The following is a 22,263-nucleotide window of genomic DNA, read 5'->3' as shown; positions in this document are numbered from 1 at the left end:
TCTCAAGCTTGATTACGGAGCACCCTTCATTTTGTCTGTTGCCTATTTGCCACCTGTTTCTTCTCTCTCAACTGTGACTTTTGAATCATCTATGGATTCCTATTGTTGTTCATTGGAGGAGTCAGTTGCCAGATTTCCGGGGTCTGCCGTTCTCGTCATGGGTGATTTTAATCTGCCACGTTGCTCGTGGACCGCTGTTGATGGTGTGCTTTCGGCTGATGCTACTGCGAGTGGGGCCATTCGTAATTCAGCATTACGATTACAGGATTGCATGGGCTCTCTTAAGTGTGCTCAGCTCGTCAGTATAACTATCGGAATAGTTCCGGAAATACTCTTGACTTGACCTTTTGCAGTATTCCGGCGTTCCTTTGTGCATCAGTGGATCCGCTTGCACCGTCCGACAGATACCATGAGCCTTTGGTCATTGATGTCAACTTCGATGTAGCCACTTCGCCTGACTCTTTACCTCATAGTGCTCTTACCTCCTTCAATTTCAAAAAGGCCAATTATAGTAATATTAATTCATCTCTGTTATCTACTGACTGGGATGATCTTTTTGATAGCCACCAGCAGGATGTCGACATGGTGGTTGGTGGTTTCTACAGAAAGTTGTCTGAAATTATTGGCTGCAATGTACCTCTAATGGGCTCTTTTGTTGCTAAATTCCCGAATTGGATGTCTGCGGAATTGAGATCAGCAGTCTCTCAGAAGAAGTTGGCCCATCAGACATTTAAGGCTACGGGGGATGGTGGTGCACTGCATGACTTCAGGATCTTCAGGACGGCTTGTAAGCGCCTTGCGTTACGTGATTATGGCCGGTATATTGATGACGTTGAGGAGTCGTTGCAGTCTGATCCGGGAGAATTCTGGAAGTTCGCAAATTGTAAGGATGGTCGCTCTGGTTATCCAGATAATATGTATTTTAATGATGTTGTTGCACATCATGGCCAGGATATTGTTAATTTATTTGCGGATCGATTCTCATCGGTTTTTTCTGCAACCTCTCTTCGAGATGGCTTTAATGGGCTTTCCTTCGACTCACAGGCGCTGTCTGAAATTTTGTTCGTGCTCGAGGATGTGAAGCTTGAGCTTGTCGGCCTTAAACCATCGTTCGCGGCTGGGCCTGATGGGATTCCGTCGACTTTGTTTTATTAACTGTGCTCATAATTTAGCTCAACCGATTCTTTATATTATGAATTTATCTTTACGTACAGGCACCTTTCCATCGGCCTGGAAACAGGCTTTTGTTATTCCAGTGTACAAGAAGCGTGGTGACAAGAGAGATATTTGTAGTTACCGTCCGATAGCCAAGCTGAATGTCCTCTCCAAGTTGTTCGATCGTCTGGTGTCCATCAAACTATCACCCTTCCTTCTTCGCTCTATTAATGTCTCCCAGCATGGTTTTGTTCCCCACCGTTCCACAGTCACTAACCTTGCAGAGTTTGTAGAATTCCTTGTTGATGCTTTTGATCAGGATCATCAAGTAGATGCTATCTATACTGATCTCACAAGCGCCTTTGATAGTGTCAATCATCAATTATTAGTAGCTAAATTATCATTTTATGGCGTCCATGGTCCTTTCCTCTCCTGGTGTTTCTCTTATTTATCCCATAGATCATACTCCGTAAAACTTCAAAAGTTTGTCTCTTCTTCGTACTTAGCTGCTTCTGGGGTGCCACAGGGCTCGCACCTTGGTCCTCTATTTTTTATTATTTTTGTAAATGATGCTTTCTCAGTTATTAAGTCCTCTTATATCTCCTTCTATGCCGATGATGCCAAAATATTTAAAGTTATCTCCTCCTTTAACGATGTTTACGAATTACAGTTGGATCTGGAGAGATTCTGTGATTGGTGCTCTTCAAATGGGCTCTTATTGAATATTGATAAATGTGCAGCTCTGTCGTTCTCTCGTAGTAAAGCGCCATACATTCATAACTATTATTTCCTTGATGTTGTTATTGGTAGGGTTATTGAGTTTAAGGATCTTGGCGTGTTGTTTGATGGTAGTCTTTCCTTCACTTCACACATCATTCAGTCATGTCGTTTGGCATCTCGGGCATTATTTCTGTTGTTCAGACAATGTCGTGCATTCAAAAGGCCAAGCTCTCTTATTGCACTCTATAATGCCAATATTCGCTCTCGTCTTACTTATGCGTCTGTCATCTGGGCGCCGCGTTTTTATCATCAATCTAAATCACTTGAGATTGTTCAGCATCGCTTTTTACGTTTTTTAGCTAATAAATTCGGCCCACGTATGGATGCCTTCTCTCATGACTACTCTGCAGTGGCACGTTCATTTCATATTTGCACTATCACTTCATTCATCAACTATCAATCAGCATTATTTATTTATAAAATTTGTCATAACTTTATCAATTCGATGGCCCTTTCTAATCGCATTCTCTATATAGTGCCCCCGCGTATTCTCCGGGCCCGTCATCACACCTTTTTTATTCGTCCCCGTAAATGTAATCTTAATCATTTGTCTATTGTCGATCGCTCATGTCATCTCATCAATAACTTGTCATCTCCATTGGACGTGCACGCAGTTTGTATTGGCACATTTAAAAAGCTTGTTCGTGAGGACATAGCGGAGTTTCGCTAGTTTGTTTCTTTTGTCACGCGTCTTCTGGTTTTTCGTTTGTTCGGTGCTCTCTGTTTTTTTTTTTATATTGTTTTTTCCATTTTGGCTGCCTTTTCCTTCTTTTGTTATTTTATTTTATGTAATTTTTACTTTAATTATTGTTTTGTTATTTACTTCTATTTTTCTTTACTTTTTATATTTATTATGTATGTTTTTTTTATACTGTATTTTTATTTTTTTGTCTATCTTTTTAATTCTTTCTTATTTTTTATTTTGTATGCTTATTATTTGTTATGTTTTAATTTGAGTTTTTACCCGTTTAATAAATGAAAAAAAAAAAAAAAAAAAAATTCTCGTTTATATGAGTCCAAAGCCATTAGGAGCTATCCGTCCTATGTTTGACCCCCAGATGACCCTCAAGAATCAGGTGAAAAAAATTAGAAATACATTCTCGAGCGTAAAATTTCCCGCTCTTTTCGAATTCGTGGTCGGATTTGAGGCTTCATGGCAATCAACAATTTAGACCTTCAAATAACCTTGATTTCGACGTCCTGGAATTAAAAGGATCCCGAATTCTGAAGCAGCGCACCAAAAAACTATTAGGTATGATTTTGGCGGGAAGAATTTTTTTGTTTATTTTGTGGTCTTGTGTTATATAAGTAATAGGCAAAAATAGGTAAATGTGTGGGAACGACATGGGTACAAATAGACATAGCATGAGTAAAAATGTGTGAAAAATGGTGCATCTGAGGGATTACACTTACGGTGTGTGTGTGTGTGTGTGTTAAGAGAGACAAGACGTGTGTTACATTCATTTGTTATGTCTTATAATGGAAATTTTTCTCTTGCAGCTAATTTTACTATTTGTCGCTCTTTATTGTTTTTCTGGTTTTGAATGTTGTAACGAAGAATCGCTGTATGGCCGGCGTTCTGTTGTTGGGTTATCACTGAGATCCGTGCGCCGTACCAAGCTGCGAGTGTGTGCGTGTAAAGCACACATTCATACTTGTCTTTGTTTGCTGAGGTGTGGCGTGAGGATGAGCAGCAAAGGATGGCGCAGACGGCAGACGAAAGAAAGATAGAGACAGGGAAGTAGAGAGAGAAAAAGGAAGAGATCGGGAGTTACCTACGCATCTTCGCGTTGACTTTTATGATCAATATTTGCTAGGTGTAGTGAAGGCCGTCACGCGAGCTTTCCTTATCAAATTTTCTTTGCGTTTTCCTCACACCTTCGCCGACGAGGAATCGTTTATAGACGCGCCCGCTGCGCGGAGTGTTAGTATTATTGGCTGGGTCGCACTCAGCTATAGCATTAAATTGTTACCTGGCATTGGAGCACTTGTGAGTGATATCAGTAAAATGACACGGGTACGCGCGTGGACGGCCTTTGTCGTTAACAAAAAAAGCGAGCTAGTAGCAACAAGTAGCGAGAAGGTATACAGCGACCAACAGCAACAATAAAAGCGACAGCAACATGAGCAACAACACCAATGACAGCAATGGGAATAACAACAACGACAATATCAGGAACAGCAACAGCGACATCAACGACGACAGTTACTGTATCATTGACGACATCAACGACAACGACGGAGCTAGGAGTCAACGGACGAGGTCGATGCAGCGTTTATCTCTCTTTCTCTCTCTCTCTCGCTCTCACGCTCTTTTCCTCGTATGCTTCGAGCGTCAGTCCATCACGGGTAGTGTGGCAGATCTGCCAACTATACCGTTGACTGCAAACGCCGATTCTTTTGTACGGGTGTTAGATTGTTGTTTTTACGTTAAAAGTAAAGATAGGATAGATGAATCGGTGGCCGTCCTGCCATCGTTTCATCTTCGCGAGCTCGTAGTCTGTCGTGCGGATAGGGGAGCGAGCGTTGAAATCGCCATTTTGAGTTGTGTTATTAATTTGTTTTATTGTTTCTTGTTGTTGTAAACAAAGGCCTTAATGTTAAATCACTATTACGTTCATGTACCTAAATAATAGTCCTCATCCTGAATCCAGTCCATGCGATTGACGCGTTATAGCTCGACGCATCATTAGTCATAGAAGCATTTGCGCGTTCTGAATCCCTCTCAAAAATAATTTGTGCGGACGACCGCGAACTAACCCTAGTGAAAACGGTCGTATTACATCGTTACAATGTGTATATAATCTAACGTTTGAATCTTTCCCACGTTATCAAAACGATAGTTCGGACTCTTTCTGTTGTATTCGTAATCGCGTTTCCGAGAGTAGCAAGAAGTTGACACGTGTATCTTCTAAATGAAATATGAAAATTTTTCGAGTAGTAAACCCAAAGTTTTCTAACTCGATGAATCGTCTTGAAATGCAATTGAGCGTGATTGCATCTATCGGGGAGAGGCCCAACAGCGCCGCAATCAATACTCAATTTAATTTCTCAACAATTATTATATTTGAGGTAGGGAGATATCTAAGGCTACTTTTTTCTCATAAGAGAGATAGTCTTATGAGTTGAGCATTTAGATATCGAAAGGAGAGGAATGAGCAGGCTGACCACTAAATAAAGAAATTTATCTGAGGAAATTGCTGAGGCTTTATTTCTAAAACAGTGCTTGCGCTACTAAGCAAGGTAGGATAGCAAATCCTCTTGCCGTAGCGACGAGCGAATTTATACTTGTGAAATGGGCTCCTTTCTACGCTTGGTAGCCCCTACAACGCTATTTTTGAAATTGATACAAAGTTTGCATATATTTTGTTGCAAAATGGTTCGATCGAAATTGCAATTTTATGATTTAAAAAATTAAATATGAAATAACGAATTTTTTAACATAAATCGCTTCTCGAGGAAAAATCGCCTTTTAGAGTTATAAGTAATACAATTCAATAATCAAATAACGCCAGTTTTACAATAAATTTATGGGAAATTTTTACCTAAAAAAATCGCTTGTAATTAGCGGAACGTTATTCAAATAAAAAACGATTAATATACCTGTCTAATTTTAAATAATAATTCAAAAATGAATTTGCAAATTTCTTTTTTAACCATTTAAAAATCAACAAATTAGTGACATTCATAATCATTAATTTTACAGATAAGTACGATCGACTCGCTATCTAACAATGCAATTTTAATTGTTTAAAAAAATTATAAATTTTTTATTTATTGATAGCTTAGTGAATAATTAGTTAGCAAAGTGTCCAATTCTTGCTTCTCTTAATATGTCGCGGACGTAATCGCATAGTCGAATTAATAAAATGATTATTTATTGCAAAATAACTGACAATATTAACTTGTAAATTAAATTAAACTAATAAATACCGACTTGAGAATTATAACGACATGAAATTCAGGATCAACGCATCAAAATTGACTAAAAAAGTGCTTTTGTTCATTCGAAAAACTTTATAATTGTGGATTTTGCATTGTAAACAATATATTTCCCACGGTCGTGATGTCACGCTTCTTATAAGGTAATGTTGTCGCAGAGTTGCCCTAACACATTTGCATATGTGTGAGAAAAGCGGCTTCGCTCAATTACCGCTTTTCTTTGATTGTCACGTGCACGACGGGTTGCTATTTTGCAGAGGGAAAAAAAGGACAAATCAGACTGGACCGTTACAATAAATATACATGTTGTAATTACACATATTCACGATATTCTTTACATTCACGTATTATGGACGGTATGAGGTACCTTATAGATAAAGAGAAGTGGGAGAGGGAAAAGGAGTTACCGAAGATAAACGAACATTAGCTTCCCTATACTGGGTAATTATTCCAGCATACAAAGTGATGAGCATGAGGACTTTATAAATTTACCTTCTACGTTACACCATTTTTTTTTGTGTCATTGGTGAAAGAATAAAATCGAGTAGTTTGTATTTTATTTTAAAAAAAAGGAATATTTTATTATTTGATGCTTTTTCATCTTTATAGACTATATGCATGAACCATTATCCAATAAACTCTATATGATTAGAACTTATTAATATTAAAATTATTTTATTACTTATATTTATACAAATATTCAATAATTCAATAAGTCATACCTCGAAACATCAGAAAAATCCACTATGAAAAAAAATAACATTATATGTATAGTTATTACAATATAGTTTTGTTAATTTTAAATTCTTGTACTTGCAAGTAATAAAAGATCTTATATAAAAAAACTCAATATACATGAACGTTGTATTCATCATAGATTTTCATTAAATTTTCAAATTGTAAGGTAATTAACTACAAAAATTTATATCTATATATAATAATCGTATCCATACAAGGGTGCTTCTAACAATGCCATTTCCATATTATTAGAATTTCTACGACACCGTCTACCAATGGGTTCTAAGTCGGCATAACACTTTGGAAATACTTCGTCAATAGCCGCTAGCGCTTGATTTTCTGAAATTTCTTTTACAGCAAGTATAGATGTTAATGCTTTGGCCTTTACGCAGTTCTGTAATAATAAATTTATACACACACATATATATATATATAAGTAAATGTATGCGTATTTATACATATATAGAATAATATACTACTTGTTGAAACGATTATAAATATCTATACTTATATATGTTTATAAATATATTTGTATATTTATATTTATATGTATATTTATATGTATATTTATATAAATACATAAAAGAACCGCAATCGGTTAGTGGATAGAATGCACGATTCCCATGGGAAATACCTGGTTTTAATTCCGAAAATGTACCAACGGCTCTTTTTTAATAAAAAATATATGTACCAAAATGAAACTACGACACTCTTATGGAACCCAAAAAAAAAAAGATTAAAACATTAAAAGATTCAGTAACTGAGATCCGAGTGGATGCAGGGGACTGGGACTTTTAGTAATCTATGGAGAGATTTAAGTCTAGACTATACCGAAGAAACAAATTAATGACTATTTTGAAATAAGATAGTGCTATGCTTCTCAAAAGTTTAAAAATAAATTATATAGAGCAAAAGAAAAAATAATAAAAAGTAATATTATAGTTATAACTCTTTACGTAATCTATCTTTACGTAATCATGCTGTACAACTTATATCTACAATTAATGTACAACTAAAACCTACAACTAGCACTATGTGTATATAATATATAATATATATTAACATTGTAGGTATCCACTAAATGTGAGTTTTCAACCCTTTATACAGGGTGTCCCATTTTAAAGGACCCACCCCGAAATTTTCGACGGTTGGCATTGTACAAAAAAATTGTTCAGACAACAGTTATTTGGGACAATGGGGGCAACCTTTCTGCGAAATCCGATTTGACCTTGAGATTCATTTTCAAGGTCATTTGAAGGTCAAAGACATTTTTTGAATAGGAACCCATATTTTTGATCCCGGATTCGGAAAGAGCGGAAAATTCTACGTTTAAATAACGTATTATGTGTGGGGTGCGGTTAAACCCCCCCCTCACGCCTAAGGTCATGTAGGGGTCAAATTTATGATTTTCTTCATCTACTTACAGGGATGTTCGGGCGAGGGTAAGATTAATTGTAATAACCCAATAACTCCAATACCCAATAAATCGATAACTCCAATAACCCAATAACCAAGAGATATTTTGAATAAGGACCGCCATTTTTTATCCCGGATTCGAAAAGAGCGGGAAATTCTACGTTTAAATAAAGTATTATGTTGGGGGAGCGGTTCACCCCCCCCCCCATCCCACCGGGGCAAGGGTGAGGTTAACAAGGAAAGGTATTGATTACCCAGCCAATGAAGGTGAGGTATCGATTACCCAGCCAATGAAGGCAAGGTATTGATTACCTAGCCGGGTACTGCCTGTAATACCTTGCCGCAGCACGATATCGGCCTTGACATGCCCCGAGAGACAACAGAATATCAACAATTTCGTTTCTCGAATAATCCGGCATATTGCCTCCTTTTAAGTCGACTAAGAAAATTACACTTGAACTATCCTGAGAAGGACTGTTCGCGAATCACTATTGTCATAAACAATACTAAAAAAGTGTTATTAAACAATTTAGTTAAAACTTTGTAGGCTTGTCCGCAATCACACCAGAAAAAAGAATGGAAATAACATGTTATCCCACAAAATGGAAAATGACACTTCTCATGAAGGCCTTGAATACATGAAGTCGACTTTGAAAATCAACCTGAAGTTTAAGCTCAAGGTCACTGTTGTTTGACCGTACAATTTTTTTGGGATATTGGGGTTATCGTGTTATTGGGTTATTTGGGTTATCGAGTTATTGGGTTATTACAATTAACCTTACTCTTCCCTGTGCATATATGAAGAAAATCATAAATTTGACCCCTACATGACCTTAGGTGAGGGGGGGGGGGGGTTAACCGCACCCCACACATAATACGTTATCTAAACGTAGATTTTTCCGCTCTTTCCGAATCCAGGATCAAAAATATGGGTTCCTATTCAAAAAATGACTTTGACCTTCAAATGATCTTGAAAATGAACCTCAAGGTCAAATCGGATTTCACAGAAGGATTGCCCCCATTGTCCCAAACAACTGTTGTCTGAACAATTTTTTGGAACAATGCCAACCGTCGAAAATTTCGGGGTGATTCCTTTTAAATAGGACACCCTGTATACTCTGGAATACAGGGTGATCCAAGTCTCGGAACGGTGGTATAACGCGGCAGACTGTATTTAGCGAAAAATGTTTCGGACAAAAGTTATAAGATTTTTCCTTAGCAATTTAATGGTAACCTTGACCATGACCTGCAAGGTCATTTAGAGGTCAAGATAATTTTTTTAAATATAATCCAATACTTTGTATCCATCGAATTAAAAGAGCATAAAATTTTATATCAAGGATTGTTTTTTAAATTTTAGGTTCAGATATGGCCTTGATCATGAACTTCAAGCTGGGGCACTCAATAAGGCAAGGTTAAACTTCTATGCAGCAAGTGTAGTTGAGGTGCGGGGACTACCCAGCCAGTTAAGGCAAGGTTATAAAACATTTACCTAGTCAAGTAAGGCAAGGTTGAGACCATCACTTTATAGTATGTGTTCAAAATGATTTCAACTAGCTTCTTGTCAATATGCCATGTGATCATAAAAGCTTGATACACTTCTTTATATCATGTCCGGTTCAGTAGCAGCAATTTCATTCTGTATTCGTTGTTTAAGAACATAAATTTTCAATGGCTTTGTCTTATATGCTCGATCTTTTAGATACCCCTATAATATGAAGTTGAGTGGAGTGTAATCAAATGATCTCGCTGGTAATACAATAGCTCCACGTCTGCCTATCCACCACTCATTGAATATTCCATTTAAGTAATTGCGAACACGTAACGCATTATCAGCTGCCACTCCGTCTTGCTGAAACTAAGTCTATTCGAATTCAACTTCTACAGCATAAATAGCAGGAATAATCTGGTTCCTTAACATTTCCTCATATTATGAACCGTCAAGGTTTTTCTCAGTGAAAACAGGTCCAATAATTACATTGTTGATAATACCTGCCCAATCTTTAAACTTTTGGGAATATTGAGTACTTCGGCTATTTATCATTCTTATCGTTCCAATAAGACATGTTATACCTATTAACGCGAACATTTAGACAGAATGTAGCTTCATCCAAAAATGCGATATGATACACAAAATTCATATCAGCATCCATTCGGTTCGTTATCAATTCAGAAAACTCTAGGTGCCTATCAGGATCGTAAGCATTCAATTATTGTACCTATTTGAATTCTTGAAAAGAACAGACGTGTTTACTTTTACTCCGCAACTCTTTTTCCGATGCGTATGTATATCTCGTAAATCACCGTGCACTGTGCATAGATTTCGACCCTATATCCAGTGCTATCGAGTACTAAACGCAGTCATTTGATATGGTTACTCAAACATCAGAGGAGATGTCCTCTGAGTTTTCAGAAGGTATTTATGTTACCGATATGCCTCTTAGAAGCTTCCAGATACCTGAAGTTATTCCCAAGTTTAATTCCAAACATTTAAAAAAGATAGTTTCGCATAAAAAGCTCAAAATGAAAAGTGTTACACGTGTGATCAAGCCATTATCCTAACGTACGTTAATGATCTGCTAGTTGATTATACAGTTGCAATCGGAAAATTGTTAAATCCGAAAATGTGCTTTGTTCCTCTAAAGTGTCCAAAAATCGCGTGTGCATTCACCTCTCTAGTAAAGAACTTGTTGAAAGCTTTACTTGTGAACATAATTTGTTGAAATAAAACGAAATAAAGTTTTTATTAGACCGATACTTTTAACAAATACAAGAATCATTTTCTCCAACATGTCGCCTACAATCTCTAACCGCTACCTGATGAAAATTCTCGATACGCTTAAAGTAAACAAAAGTTCAGAAGTTACACGCATGAACGTCAGTATTAGTAAACCCGAGTATGAGCACGTAGAAAGTCACATATGGCAGGTATATGTCAAAGCTGACAACGACGATAAAATCCTATTTAAGCTACAGTTTACACATGACGAAACTGACTATTTTATTTTCGTCGGTCCTGAAGTAATGAAATGTTATAGGTGCAAAAATATATGCAATAAGGCTCTGGATTGTACGGTCCTGAAGCATGACTTGGCAAGCACAGTATACAAGCAGGTGATTAATGATCAATATCCGTCTGTTGTTAATAAACAAAATACGTCACTTGCTATTAGAAATACACAAACGACTGTATTTAAAAGACCGTTTTCCTCTTCCAACTCATCTACCTCTGTTAGTACTAGTACTCATCAGCGTCAAAAGTACACAGTAAAAAAATCATTGTTTCAGTGAAACAAAGTAGGAATATAAAGAAATTAGATATCATCGACGACATGGCAAAAAATGATGACGCACTGCAACCATCTAAAATTGTATTTTCTGGCACTCAAATTATACCTTGTAGCTTTAAAGACTTCATTCAATTTTATGAAAACACCTATGGTCAAAATAGCTTATTCTGTGAAGTGCAGAAAATATCAAAAGACAAACAACAAGTTGTTGATCTAAACAGCTCTATCTACACACATATCACAGTTCCTAGTGTCAAAATTAAACTTACCCAAATCACGAATAAATTAAGTTAAGCAAATTTCGATGTTAGTACGCCGTCACCTCAAAAAGAAATAATAATAATTTCATAATTATTGATAAACTTTGTGACGGAGATTTAGAGCGCTACAGTATATTAATTAAATCGAGATTGAGTAGTGGCTGGAACAAATACAGCTCTTCGCGGTACTGCGTTCTGCTACGCAAGACCGACCCGGTAGGTCAGATCGCCAACTGGCCAGCGGAGAGCATCGTGGGTCATGTACCTTAATTCGCGAATGTTGAGGGAAGCGATAGGAAGGAAAGATATTACGAAAGAAAAACCATGCAGTTTTAATAGTATACGAATATATAAAGTTTATGTACGAGTCAGTGTACAGGACGGTTCAGAGAGAGCGGCGAGATAGGCAAAGCGAGAGAGAGAGCTAAGGAACGGTCGGTACTTACATTAATCGAAGGCCCTCAATTACGATTCGGCAAGATTTCAGAATTCGCCTAACTGTGTTGTCGCTCGTCGTAAACGAGGAGAGGTATTGCACGCACAGTTGCACCTCTCCCACTTATTACAGTCAAAAGTCTCTCTGTTGCCACGAGGTGATTCACAAAGAAAAGCTGATATATAAACGCACGCACGACCGAATGCCTCTGCACGGCTCGTGAGCTACCGGCTAATTGCCGATAAGCAATGTATGTTCTGGGACACAAAGGAGCCGACAAAGGATGCCGCCAATGTATAAGGGATATGTGTATGTCCTGGGACACAAAGAGGCCGCCCGATGAAGGTGTCGCGGTAGTGATACCTTTTAATTTAAGGTGAGACCCCATGCTGAGTGTTTAAAGGGCATTTGATCTTCGTTTAACACTTCCCGCGTGCCAGTGGGCCCCTTCGACAGTGCCCCCCCCCCTACCCACCTTTAAAGGTTATTAAGGTAGGATGCTGTAGAAGTCGGTAGAGTGTTTGGTAAACTATATGATGGTCTCTCTCTCTCTCTCTCTCTCTATCCCTCTCTCCTTCGATAGAGGGCGCTTATGCTGGCTGAGTGTGGACCCTCGGAGAGGGGGTAGCGTCTCTAGCTTGCTAGACCCGTACATCGTATAGTACGGATGCTGTTTTCTCTCTCTCTCTCTCTCTCTCTAAAAGGTATTTGATGTTCCTTTGACACCTCCTGCTGGGTACCTGAAAGGTAGTCGATGTAGCTTATGGGGTTCCTTCGACAGAGTAAGACCCCATGCTGAGTGTCTAAAAGGCATTTGATGTACCTTTGACACCTCCCGCTGAGTACTTAAAAGGTAATCGATGTAGCTTATGCATTGAAGTTGCGCCGCCAATGCATAAGGCATATGTGTATGTCCTGAGACAGAAGCCAGTGGGCCCTTCGACAGGGCCCCCCTCCATTCACCCACTCTCCCACCTACCTACAGAGGTTGTTAAGGTAGGTTGCTGTAGAAGTCGTTGCTAAGAGTCTAAAGCACAACCGATGTTCCTTTTTAAATGAAGATGTGTTCTAGCAGCTTGCACTATTCTTCTTCAGGGTCACATATAATTTAGGAAACTTTCGACCACTCACACCAGCTTGCACTCTCTTCAATAACGCTTTACCTCATGCTAAGGGTTAAAACGCATTCGATGTTCCTTTTTCAATGAAGATGCATTCGAAAGTATGTATTACGCAGCAGGTGATTGGAGATAGAGTAATCTTAATGACGAATTGTCTGTTAGTCATTTTATTGCTTTTTGCCTTAGAGATAAGGTTTTTGAGTTAGCCTTGTTTAGTTGCGTTAACATCCTCCAACATGCTAAGCGTCTAAAGCGAAATTAATGTTCTTCCTTTAAAGATTTTTATCAATTTGACTAGAGTTTCTTTTGGAGAGTAGGAATCATCCTGATTTTTCCGAAAATCTTTTTCGGAAATCTTTTTCGGAGTCAATCGTTCGGTAGTGCTCAAGAAGAATACATCGACGAAGCATTTAGTATTTTTTAGTAACTGTTCTTTGGTATTTATAAAAAAAAATTAAAGAAATGGATAGTGTACAAATAATTAGTACAATAAATGCCATGATTATTTTCATGGTTAATGTAAGTATTTTATGTATATATTCTATTAATTATTCAAGATAGTTTTTATAATAAATTTTTTATTTTCTTGGACTCCGCTGATCCTGCTAGTTAGTTTACCAACTAGCATATTTTATTATTTATTGATTGCAATTTTAAGAGTAGTAAGCATTTTTTATATAATATCAAATATATTTATTTTTAATCTTTTTATTTTTTCTTTTTAGCTAAATATAATCGTGACGGAGCCGTCGCATAGGCGACATATTCAACATTTATTAGAAGTAGTTATAAAGGTATGTATATATATATATATATATATATATACAGGGTGGCCCATTTTAAGTGATCCACTCAGATATCTAGATTGGAGTGAGTTTTATCGAAAAAAGTTTCAGACAAAAGTTACTCAACTTTGAGGGGGCCATGTTTCTATGACCTTGGATTTGACCTTGGAGGTCATGTTCATGGTCATTTCAAGGTCAACTTTGTTTTTTTAAATAGGAACCCCCATTTTTGACCCCGGATTCGGAAAGAGCGGGAAATTTTACGTCCAAAACTGTATTTTTAAATTTTTTTTCATGGCCTAGAGAAGGTCGATTTAAGGTCAAATGCTTGAAAAACTGCCTAAAAGCGTTTTTTTAATTTTTAAGATATCGAAAAATGACCTCTACAAAATTTGTTCAGAATAGAGTGGGCCACCCAATGCATCAAAAACCTTTGACCTTTAACCTCATTTTGAAGGTCATTTCAAGGTCGAAGTGTTTTTTGTAATGGAAACCCCTCTTTTTGACCCCGGATTCGCACATAGCGCGAAACTCAACACAATACCTTATCCAAACGTCGGATTTCGCGCTATGTGCGTATCCGGGGTTAAAAAGAGGGATTTCCATTACAAAAAACACTTCGACCTTGAAATGACCTTCAAAATGAGGTTAAAGGTCAAAGGTTTTTGGTGCATTGGGTGGCCCACTCTGTTCTGAACAAATTTTGTAGAGGTCATTTTTCGATATCTTAAAAATTAAAAAAACGCTTTTATACAGTTTTTCAAGCATTTGACCTTAAATCGACCTTCTCAAGGCCATGAAAAAAAATTTAAAAATACCGTTTTGGACGTAAAATTTCCCGCTCTTTCCGAATCTGGGGTCAAAAATGGGGGTTCCTATTTAAAAAAACAAAGTTGACCTTGAAATGACCTTGAACATGACCTCCAAGGTCAAATCCAAGGTCATAGAAACATGGCCCCCTCAAAGTTGAGTAACTTTTGTCTAAAACTTTTTTCGATAAAACTCACTCCAATCTAGATATCTGAGTGGATCACTTAAAATGGGCCACCCTGTATATATATATGTATATATATATATATATATAATTATATTTAAATAAGTATATTTAAATAAATATTTTTTTTTTCTTAGTTACAGAGCGATGTTGAGAGGATGGAAAGGGCTGCGGCTAAAAGAGCTACGGCCGAAAGAGCTGCGGTCGAAAGAGCTGCGGCCGAAAGAGCTGCAGCCAAAAGAGCTGTAACCGAAAAAGCTGTAGCTGAAAGGGCCGCAAGTGAGAGGGCCGCTGAGCTCGAAAGGGCCGCGGCTGAAAGGACAGCAAAGGCTGCAAAATATACAGCTGAAAGGGCTGAAAGGGCTACCAAAGCTGCGGCCGAGAAGACGGCGAGGGCTGCAAAGTCTGCAGCCGAAAAGGCTGCGAGCGAAACAACAGCCGTAAAAGCAGCCAAAAAAAGATGTGTAAACGCTGTTCCGTTAGCAGCGTTTACATCTCTTCCACCAATGAAGAAATTTCTTAAGGTAAGATTATTTATTATTATAGATAAATAAATTTTTTTATTTAATAACTAAATTTTTAAAAATGAATATTATTTTTTAGATGAATGTTGCTACTGATGCTGTGGTAAAATGCTAAGGTAAAATCTATTGAAAGCATCACGGACCCTAGTGTATTTTCTTGTTTTAATAGGAAACCTACACGACCTACCAAACCATGTGGTAGGAAAAACAATTGAAAAATTAAAAAATTTTTGTAATTTAATTAAATTTAATGTAATTTAATAAAATGTATTGATATTAAATTAAATAAATTGATTTAAATTTAAAAAAAATATCTCTCTCTCTCCCTCCCTCCCTTTCTCTCTCACTCTCCTTCAACAGTAAACATGCTGACTAGATGCAAGTCCTAGGAGAGGGTGTAGCGTCTCTAGCTGCTTGCTAGGAGCGTGCGCCGTATAGCCCTTGAAGAGGGGGATAGCGTCTCTAGTTTGCTAGACGCATACGCTGTATAGTATGGATGCTGTTCTCTCTCTCTCTCTCTCTCTCTCTCGCTCTCCTTTAATAGTAGGGCATTTGGGCCCTTGGAGAGAGGATAGCATATAGCTTGGCAAGCTATATGCTGCTCTCTCTCTCTCTCTATCTTTCTCTAAGCAAGCGCTATAGTAGTTTCATTAGATTTCGGGAACCTTACAACCTCACAGTTGATTTTATTTGAATATTAACTAATAAAACTTATAGAATTTTAGTTTAATTATTAATTTATTGTTCATTCAACTATACATTGAATATAATACAGTCTGTCTATAATCTTTATTTTCAGTAGTTGACATCGCTATATTGAAATATTGATTTGAATTTTTATATGTAATATTGTCAACTTCATCAATACCTTCCATTTCAGATTGCTTCCGTCTAGCTTTTATCCATAAAAACAATCTTTGTGCATCTGTATCGGTACATACAAAGTTAGCTGGTTTATTGAAATGATATGTACATATTGTTTCTAATAGGTAAGGTAATGCGCTCATTGGTGGACATCTCATCTCGCTTTCAAGTTCTAAAATTTTTCTAAAAAAGGAAAAAAATTTTTAATTAATGATTATAATTTCTAACAAAAAAAATAAATAAATAAAAATACTTACTTTTCAGATAAAATTTGTTGTAACCATTCTTTCTTTTTTAATCCTTTTACATAAATATTTCTAGAATTATTTAAATGATTGTTTAGTACACGTGCTAAATTTTTATACGGAATAAGACCGGATCTCCATAATAAACCATGATGACACGTTTCTAAGAAATGATTCACTTTTCGACACTTGAAAGGAAGTTGAAACCAATGATATGGTGGTTCGAAGTAAAACACAGTTGGAACAGTATCTACATCTAATGGTAGATATGCGAGTTCTTTACAAACAAACATCTCGTTTAAACTTTGAAAACCTTGAAAATCTATTACGAAATCCATTTAAAAAGATGCTGAAGTTAATGTGAACTCTACTAGTTCCCAAAACCGTTATGAGAGTAGAGGCACATGTTTGTTCTATATAAAGCCTATACCTCACTATTCGAAAGTAGAGGGCGCCATAGTCACCATACCTCACCAATCGAAAGTATAGGGCGTCATAATCACTATATAGTATGATTATAGGTAGTTTTTCTTAAATTCCAACAATATATATAATTTATTTTCTTTTTTATTGAAAAGCATTGTATACATTGATTACATAATTTTTTGTTAATTTCAAACTAACTTTTTAACATCACCACTAATTGGGTTATATTGTACAATACGGTCGTGTAATATTAAGCAGTAGGCTGCAGTATCTTCAGGAAAATCAGTCCGAGTTTGAAATTCTAGGCGAACATCGACTGACGCGCTTTTTAATGTTTCATTTTGTTTGGAGCAGCCTATAACTATTAGCGGCACTTTATTAATGAAATCTTTTTTATTGACTAACGGCTCGTTTTCTTTACCATAATAAGCGTTTTGAAAATTAGTATACATATCGTAGAGAACACCATACTGATTTTGATTGATATTCAAATTGAGATTTCTATACGGATAGCATTGTGAATTGAGGAATAGCTTCACATTACTAATATTACAATGATCAAAATTACTAGAATTAACACTCACCGAACTTTTACGTTTACTTTGAAAAGCTAAAATAACAAAGCAAGGCTTTTCCAATTGATTGGAAGTCTTAACACTCCAAATATGCTTTGATGTACGTGGTAATTTTGGATACTCATACATTTCCCAAGTACGATAACTCATTGGAATTGCACGATCTCGTCCGATCTGATTGAGTAATTTGATTTTTTCTTTGTCTGCAAACATCACATATGGCATCAACCATTCAATCTTAGTTAAAGTAATTTTAGTGAATATTTTTTCTGAAGCAGCAGGATTCCCTATTGGAGCACACAAAATAGCATTCAAATCATCTCTTGATCTTGTGAGAATAAGTTCACACTTGATATTGACTACAATTTTCCGATAATCATCAGCAAAGCCCATCAACATACTGAGAGGTATAGTAACATCAAAAAAACCTAGAGCATTACATATTAAAACTTCATTGTTATCACCATTCCATCCGGCATTTGCAGCGATAGAGCTCTGACATGGATTGAGTGAAAGCCAATTTTTCATGAGAGTTGTTAAGCCTACATTTTTCACCCTATCAATTTCAATAGCATTTATTTCATATCGTATTTCCTCGAACAAATGACAGAGGGCGTTGTTGACTAATAAAGTGTTCTCCACTGGCGTAGTACCGTCCGGCTTGGTCAACCTACCACAAATATGAATCATACTGCGCGATGGAACCAGAGATAAATCTTGATGTTGAATTGCTATATGAATTTCATCGCTATTATTGAAATATGAAGGCAAGCTGATCTTGTTAAGATACAAAGCTATTCTAGAGAGAATAAAGGTTTTCGCTATCTATTAACTATTATAGATACGTACTCTAAATATGCTTGGGGAGTTCCAGTAAAACAGAAAACTGCTACAGATGTCACTAACGCAATGGAGTCTGTATTAAAAAAGGGATGCATACCTAAAAATCTCCAAGTGGATAGAGGCAAAGAGTTCTACAATACAAATTTTCAAAGTTTAATGAAAAAATATAAAATAAACCTTTATTCTACTTTCAGCAATCTTAAAGCATCAATTTGTGAACGTTTCAATCGAACACTAAAAAATATTATGTGGAAAAAATTCAGTTTAATAGGAAATTATAAGTGGATTGACTTTCTCCCCAGTTTAATAGAATCTTATAATAATCGAAAACATCGTACAATAAATATGAAGCCTAAAGACGTGACTAAAGAAAATGAAATGCAGGTCTTGATACGATTCTCTTACGATCATGGTCTTTTCAAAAAACCGAAATTCCAGGTAGGAGATAATGTGCGAGTAAGCAAGTCTAAACCCGTTTTTGAAAAAAGATATACGCCTAATTGGTCTATAGAAATTTTTACTATTCATCATATTTCGAGAACTAAACCTGTAACATATCACCTTCTAGATTATCAAGAAAATCCCATTGTTGGTGGTTTTTATGAGCAAAAACTACAGAAAGCTATGTATCCTGATATTTATCTTGTAGAAAAAATTCTCACAAGACGGGGTAATGAAGTCTTTGTAAAATGGCTTGGCTTTGATAAGACTCACAATTCTTGGATAAATAAGGAGACTATACAACAATGAATTACAAATATAAATTTATTTATAAATATTACATTGTTTTTTTTTTTATTTTAAGGATAAGAGCCCCAACCTTCGCTCTTACCTGTGAGGTACTTCCATTTTTTATATTCGACACTAGTGAGTCCATTAAGACAAGTCGAAACCTGCTTTAATAGAAACACTAATGACTCATTTACCTCTCCAGAAAATAAATTTATATAATACAATCTTTATTGAGACATAATAAGATATACAAATACATTTACTTAATATTAAATTGAAATCGATCATATCCAAGATATTAAATAAATAATGCATATTTTTATACTCTATCAGAAAGATAAATAAAAAGATCCAAATGATGAATTATCGCTCTTGATATTCGGTCCGGTAGAACAATTTCGAACTCACAATCGAGTTCAAGAATAATTCGAGATTCATCTTGTCTCATGAATGTTATTAGATAATTCTCATCTTCATGCAATTCATAATGACTTTTTTCAGGAAGTATATCGAAAAGCTTCATTCCAATGTTATTCAACATTTCAAAATTTATCTTGCTGTAGGTAAAGAGATCTAGAATGTTACGTATTCTTCTTCTAATACTACTTCTACTACTGCTCTCACTGCTATTTGTACTGATGCTGCTGCTGCTGCTACTACTGCTACTACTACTACTTGATTCTTGAGGCAGAATGAAGCTCTTCGAGGCTCACAGCTCTTTTAAAACCTTTCCCCACTACTTTGGTTTTCGAGCCACCATAACTGCCTCTCTCTACTTTAAATTAGATTTCCATTTCATTTAACATATATATAGTGTGATGATTTTCTAATATAGGACCAAGCATTCTATTCATCATCAATATACGTTTCTTTAGTAATACTCGTGATATAACTTTATTTAACTCGGCAATACGTCTTTGGAAACGTTCGTGATTTCGTGCTATTTGCTCCCAAATACCTTTTCTAGAGTCTTTTTCTTCGTATGGAAGATGATGTATTTTAACATTCTTCGCAAACCATACATGCTTAGAAGAGGAGTGAGATCTCCTGTTGTCTCTTATAGCTGGCATGGCTAAGCTTCTACTACTACTTCTTCTTCTTACCATTGCTTCGAACAGAATGGTATTCCTATTAACATCTTATCGCTATTTTAGAATATAACCCCACTACTTCGCTTTTCGAGCCGCAGAAATCGCCCACTTCTCTCTTTCTTATTTTTTTGGTAGGGAATGGTGAGAGCCCCAACCATCGCTCTCACCTGTGAGATGCTTCCACTACTAACATTGCTTATGAGACCTTTACACTAAGTCGAAACTCGACAGAAAGAACGCATAAGTAATTACTTCAACCTCTCCAAAAAAAAAAACAGGATTTGAAGGAATAATTAAATTACGATTAAAGACATAATTAAAATTTTAAATATAAATTTATTTACTATGTATACATTTACACATTATACTAGATTAATTTTTTAATTCAAAATTCGAGCCTTCTCGATGGTAAATGAACAACTCCTTTTTCTCCATAGTCTCGAATAATTTCTTCAACATATCTTTGTCTTTTTCTAACGCTGAGCTTATTTGCTTACGTAGAAAAATTTCAAATTCGTCGTCTACGGTTATAACAACACTGAATCCATAACAAGTATTCAGCCATCTTAATTTCGTTATCATATAGGTACAGTTATTTTCTAATTGCGACATTGTTTTTCTAGGTAAGAATGCCGATTTGGCTATTTACTAGGATATAGTTAGAGAGCTACTCGTATACAAGAAACTTACTTTTAAGAGAACTACTGCTGTTGCTTCAACCTACTGCTGAATAACTACGACGGACTGAGGTGTGTTCTCCGTTTTGTACCATGCGTCCCCTCTCTGAGAACTCGAGCCGCCGTAATTTCCCTCTCTTTTCGCCTTATTCCCACTTGAGTAATTTCTCATATGATTCCATTGCCCATACTCCTCAGACTTCAGTCGCCATGTCTGTCGTTGTCCCCCACTCTACCGTTGTCCCCACTCTCTCACTATTGTATCCTTAGTCTTTTCCTAACTAAGCCTTCTTCCTCCCCACTATTACTACTCTGTTCTAAGCGACTTCTATCGAAGGTTGGAGGAAGCTTACAACTTTGTTGAGGATTTTCTTCCATTTCTATGATCTTTCTTTTCCTGCGTTGTTCCGCACTCTTGATTTTAAGCTTTGACGTTTCAATAGTTTTGTAATGACCCCATGGAAGTGTATCAGGACTTATCAAATATACATCGTTTATCATCATATGGACTTAGTGCTACTTTCTGCACTCTTTCTGTTCTTACTTGGTGCAATACACTTCGTATATTGCATTGCTCACGCCTAATAATTTCTAAATCCAATAAACAGTTTCGAAAATCTTCATGTTCTATTGCTTTTATGACAGTATGTGTTTTTACGCCTTTTGCTTTCTTTATTGCTTGATAGTTTTCTATTAGTATACTATACATTTTACTTCGAAGTCTAATGAATTCTCTCATAATATTACCATTGCATTCATCTTTCATAATACCGAGAACATTTTTATTAACATACGGCATATTAAACTGATTATTTTCTGAGTAATCTGATGTATCAAATTTATTGATATCTTCTTTCATTATTTCATATATATCAACATCTTGAAATTTATATACGAGGCTATCTGTATCAGTATAAAGTAATTTTGCTTTATGAAGTAGTCTTTCTTTATGTAGCCATAGTGGAAGTCATATACTAATGTTTTTGAGACATATAGCACACAAAGTTCAATATATATTGGTTTTTTAATACTAATTGACGTCCATGATAACTGTATTGCTACTAAATTTTCATCAAATATTGAATTACTATGAAAGTTGGGTTGGGCGATCCGTGCTTCTGCTCCATATGTACCACTCCATGCACTAATTAATTTAACGTCTTTTCGTTTCCTTTCATCCTCCATAATCTTTCCGTATACTGCATTAATCATGAGTTTATAGAATAACTTTTCAAATTCATTTTTAGCTTGTTTTCTTTTTTCTGTATTCAAATCTACAAAAGTTTTAAGCCACGGTTTTTGATTAAACTGAAGTGCTCTGTGTATTTGTTTTATTTTGAGTCCGTATTTAATAGCCTGCTTTAGCGCT

At 36.1% G+C, this 22,263-nt stretch overlaps 1 protein-coding gene across 6 annotated transcripts in view; it reads right to left on the bottom strand.

Moving 5' to 3' along the window:
- Positions 1 to 6,606: 6,606 nt before the first annotated feature.
- Positions 6,607 to 22,263, bottom strand: part of LOC131671351 (mitochondrial inner membrane protease ATP23 homolog) — a 423,775-nt gene continuing 408,118 nt past the window's right edge. For all 6 annotated transcript variants that reach the window (XM_058947915.1, XM_058947993.1, XM_058948074.1 and 3 more), the window contains one exon: positions 6,607 to 7,009. In XM_058947915.1, coding sequence (XP_058803898.1) covers positions 6,806 to 7,009 — 204 coding nt within the window. In that variant the 3' untranslated portion in view covers positions 6,607 to 6,805. The remainder of the gene's footprint in view (positions 7,010 to 22,263) is intronic.

This window comes from Phymastichus coffea, unplaced genomic scaffold, assembly GCF_024137745.1.
Source record: "Phymastichus coffea isolate CEN01 unplaced genomic scaffold, Cenicafe_Pcof_1.1 PCOF00001, whole genome shotgun sequence".
In the NCBI taxonomy this organism is placed as follows: Eukaryota; Metazoa; Arthropoda; class Insecta; order Hymenoptera; family Eulophidae; genus Phymastichus; species Phymastichus coffea.
This window is presented reverse-complemented; position numbering and strand designations above follow the sequence as displayed.